We start from the raw sequence: 3,503 nt of genomic DNA, 5'->3' as shown, positions 1-3,503 counted from the left end.
TTCCCTTATTACGTTACCATTTCTCTCCGCTATTCTTCGCAAATTTCATTGAGAGGAATCAGCAAAGAAAAGAAATCTTCTCCGGGTGACAGGGCCGCCCCGGCAGCGTGGCTTCTCTGCCGAGCAGGAAGCCACAAAAAGCATTGTGCTCTTGTAACTGATCTTTTAGTAGGCTAAGTTGCCGAATTCTGAAATCACTACAGGCACAGTGCAGGAAATTGTGGTCCTCAAAACAATGTGTCCCCATGATCATTTTACATCACGATATCTTTTTCTTCCTCATTCTTATTTTGGTTTTCGTATCACGGATGTTGGTTCGCGCTTTATGGCATTTCAACGAGCAAACTAATCCAATCCCACAAAGGATTGTTCATGGAACTACTATCGAAATTATTCGGACCATATTTCCAAGTGTCATTCTTTTGTTCATTGCTATACCATCGTTTGGTCTTGCGTTGACAGTACTAATAATGGCATTTGTTGTCTTATTCGGAGTTCAAGGAATAGCCTTTCATCTTGGGAATGAGAATGTCGCGGATCTCAATGTTCTCGTCATGACCAATGCTCCTAACGGGGGTGACTTTCCCATAGACCAACCTCCCGTTGGCGGACTACCAGACCTCCAGCAGGAAATGGCGCACGCCGCCCATCCCGAAGACATAATTGCGGAGTTGACTTCCAAGGTTGAAAGAATATTTCACGAAGTAGGCACTCCTCTTCCTTTAGAGGAAGGTGAATCTGCGCGATCGTTCACTGAAAATCATGTATTGTGGAATAGTGAGGGAGGAGATACTCTTCAACAAATCTTCTCCGATTATACGGAAGCCGGGGACGCAAGCGAATTCGTCGCAATAGCCACCAATCTGGCGAAGCGGTTTCGCCGCGCCGAGCTCGGTGAACCGGATTCTCCCGACCCCGATGCGCCTTTGGAAGAGCAGGAGGCTCATTCCACGGGATCCCCTGAAAGCACAAAAGCAAATGATGGGGCGAACGAGGCAGGCCCGTCTTCTTCGCGGAAGCGTAAAAGGTGGGATGATGATTCGGGGTCCGAAGATGATGATTCGGGGGGCCCCGGGGAATCTCCAGATCCAGTGGAAATCGTTTACGAAGGGGATGCACAAGGGTACAACTGGGAGGGGAATTAGGTTGGCCGCCAACTTCGCCTGCCTTTCTATCTGAGTTCTTCCCTCTTGATGCTTTCGAACGACTCCTAAATTTCACAAAATCCTTTTTTTCTTATTTGAAATCCAAATCGAAATGCCTCAACTTGATAAATTAACTTATTTCTCACAATTCTTCTGGTTATGTCTTCTCCTCTTTACTTTTTATATTCTCTTATTTAATAATAATAATGGAATACTTGGAATTAGTAGAATTCTCAAACTACGGAACCAACTGCTTTCGCACCGGGGGGGCGAGATCCGGAGCAAGGACCCTAAGAATCTGGAAGATATCTCGAGAAAAGGTTTTAGCACCGGTCTCTCATATATGTACTCCAGTTTATCCGAAGTATCCCAATGGTGTAAGACCGTCGACTATTTGGGAAAAAGGAGGAAAATCACTCTGATCTCTGATTTCGGAGAAATAAGTGGCTCACGAGGAATGGAGAGACAGATTCTCTATTTGATCTCGAAGTCCTCATATAACACTTCTTCCAGTCGGATCACTTGTTGGAAAAACATAATGCTCACACATGTTCCACACGGGCAAGGAAGCATAATATCATGAAAGCCGTCTGATAATCTTTCTATAGGTTCCCCGAAGAGAATGGAAAAATCACAAAAACACTTTCTATATGTTCTGTTATTTCGAGATTCGAAGAAGCAAGCAAGTTTTTCATATAGCTGTTTCCTGTGTAGTGATCTCTGTTCGTGGAGATCATGAGGCCCCTGATACCCTGTGGTACGGGGGGGGGTAGAAGAGTGGGCATGTGGGCTTCTATCAAAAGAGGAAAAGATACCGCTATCGCTATGCTCATATCTCCCTTCCCTCCTCCAGGTGAGAAGCTGGTGTTGAGAAATGACATCCAATCTTTTGGTATCGATCATATATTCTAGGTGGATCACTTTTTTTCTTCAACTGAAATGGGCTGATCTAGTGTTTTTAAATGACCTTCCCCGATCAGAGAAGGGCAAGAACTCTCTTGAACAGTGAGGAGCACAACGATTTGTGCTCTGAGCGATACAGCTTCTGTAAAGGAGTACAAGGTGCTGTGCTAATAAAAGGAGAAATGAGATAAGGAGCAGTAAGGAGGATAAAAGAAGTAGAGTTAGGTTCTTGTGTGTAATCGATATGTCTCCCGGGAGAAAACCCTCTATCAACACAACTATCCGAACACCTATAGCTAGCTTGCTTTAGCTCCAACTACTGCTAGCTTTACCTGCAACGCAACTATCTTCCGAAAAACGAGTTGTTCGTTGCCCGACGCGGCTCTGGCTCTGCCTGCCTGGCACTAAAGCATCTATAGATTGAGGATTTGCCTATGTACCATCATCCGTCCTCTAAGTAATATGTATTCTTCCTCTAAGGTTCCCCCTCTAAGGAGGGTTGTGTAGTATTTAGCTTACAAGGATTGACTCGACACCATCGATGCGTAGTCTATCAATCAATTTAATGGGACTTATTTATATGCCTGTTACGAGGGGAATCTGCCTGTTATTCAATCTATCTCTTCAATCTGCTTACTGGTTTCCTTCTCGGCCAATGGAACATCTATTGCTTCCTAATCTGGAACTGAACTAAACAGAAATCTTGGTCAAGTATTGGGAAAAGGAAAGAGGCCCTTTTCTTTTTCAAAACTAAGAAGGAGATGTGCATAGCGTTGTAAAGATCGGCAGAAGAGGAAGGGTGCAGTTAAGTTACAACATCTTCTGTTTCCAAGTCGATAGGCTTCTTTTGATAAAGGAAACTATTCCTCTGCTCGCTATACTCAAACCCTTGCCATTTCCTCGATTCCCGTTGAGAAAACAATCGATTGACCATTTTAGGACCTATTCTTCAGAATATAGAGGTATCGAAGATCTAGAAACGATGCGATGACTCCAGTTCGATCCTTTTCCGATGAAATGAATGAATTACCACGCTTTCCGCCGGCTGATAAAGAACTTTTTGATGATCGATTGCTTCACCCATGATCTGATGATCTTGCTATAACATAACGATACTGCATTTCCCCTCTTCCTTGTCTCTACTTAACTTACTTGTTCATTGCTCGACTCGAGGGAGGGGCTCTATATAGCTGTTTTGCCTTCTTTCTTGGACTCTCAGGTGAGCGCTTAGGCCAAGCCACAATTACCAAGGCATGATTGAATCCGCCAAAGAGAAGGGAATAGATGATCTCACTGGAAAAAGTTGCGTAACCCCCCCCCCCCCGTTTTTTTGGCATGATTTCAAGATTTTGACCTGATTTATGAGAAAAGAACTTCGTTTTGCATTAACCCGAAAGAATCTCCTTATAATTGAGTGTGCAGTAAAGGGGGTTGTTACACCAAATCCCTCTGGTG

The 3,503-nt window shown here is 44.0% G+C and overlaps 3 protein-coding genes across 3 annotated transcripts in view; all 3 read left to right on the top strand.

The window, feature by feature from the left end:
- The window catches only part of LOC123125696 (NADH-ubiquinone oxidoreductase chain 3), a 2,791-nt gene extending 844 nt beyond the window's left edge, over window positions 1–1,947 (top strand). The window contains exon 1 of the mRNA XM_044546172.1: window positions 1–1,947. This exon is cut by the window's left edge and continues 844 nt beyond it. The gene's annotated coding sequence lies outside the window, so the exon portion shown is untranslated.
- LOC123125685 (ribosomal protein S12, mitochondrial) overlaps window positions 1–1,947 on the top strand; it is a 2,390-nt gene extending 443 nt beyond the window's left edge. Inside the window, exon 1 of the mRNA XM_044546161.1 lies at window positions 1–1,947. This exon is cut by the window's left edge and continues 443 nt beyond it. The gene's annotated coding sequence lies outside the window, so the exon portion shown is untranslated.
- Window positions 1,258–1,947, top strand: LOC123125676 (putative ATP synthase protein YMF19). Its single transcript, XM_044546150.1, has one exon. The coding sequence runs from the start codon at window positions 1,258–1,260 to the stop codon at window positions 1,726–1,728; it is 471 nt and encodes a 156-aa protein (XP_044402085.1). The 3' UTR covers window positions 1,729–1,947.
- Window positions 1,948–3,503: the final 1,556 nt, after the last annotated feature.

Source organism: Triticum aestivum, chromosome 1B (genome assembly GCF_018294505.1).
Source record: "Triticum aestivum cultivar Chinese Spring chromosome 1B, IWGSC CS RefSeq v2.1, whole genome shotgun sequence".
Taxonomy (NCBI): domain Eukaryota; kingdom Viridiplantae; phylum Streptophyta; class Magnoliopsida; order Poales; family Poaceae; genus Triticum; species Triticum aestivum.
The sequence above is the reverse complement of the archived record's forward strand: the minus strand, read 5'-3'. Positions and strand labels throughout refer to the sequence as shown.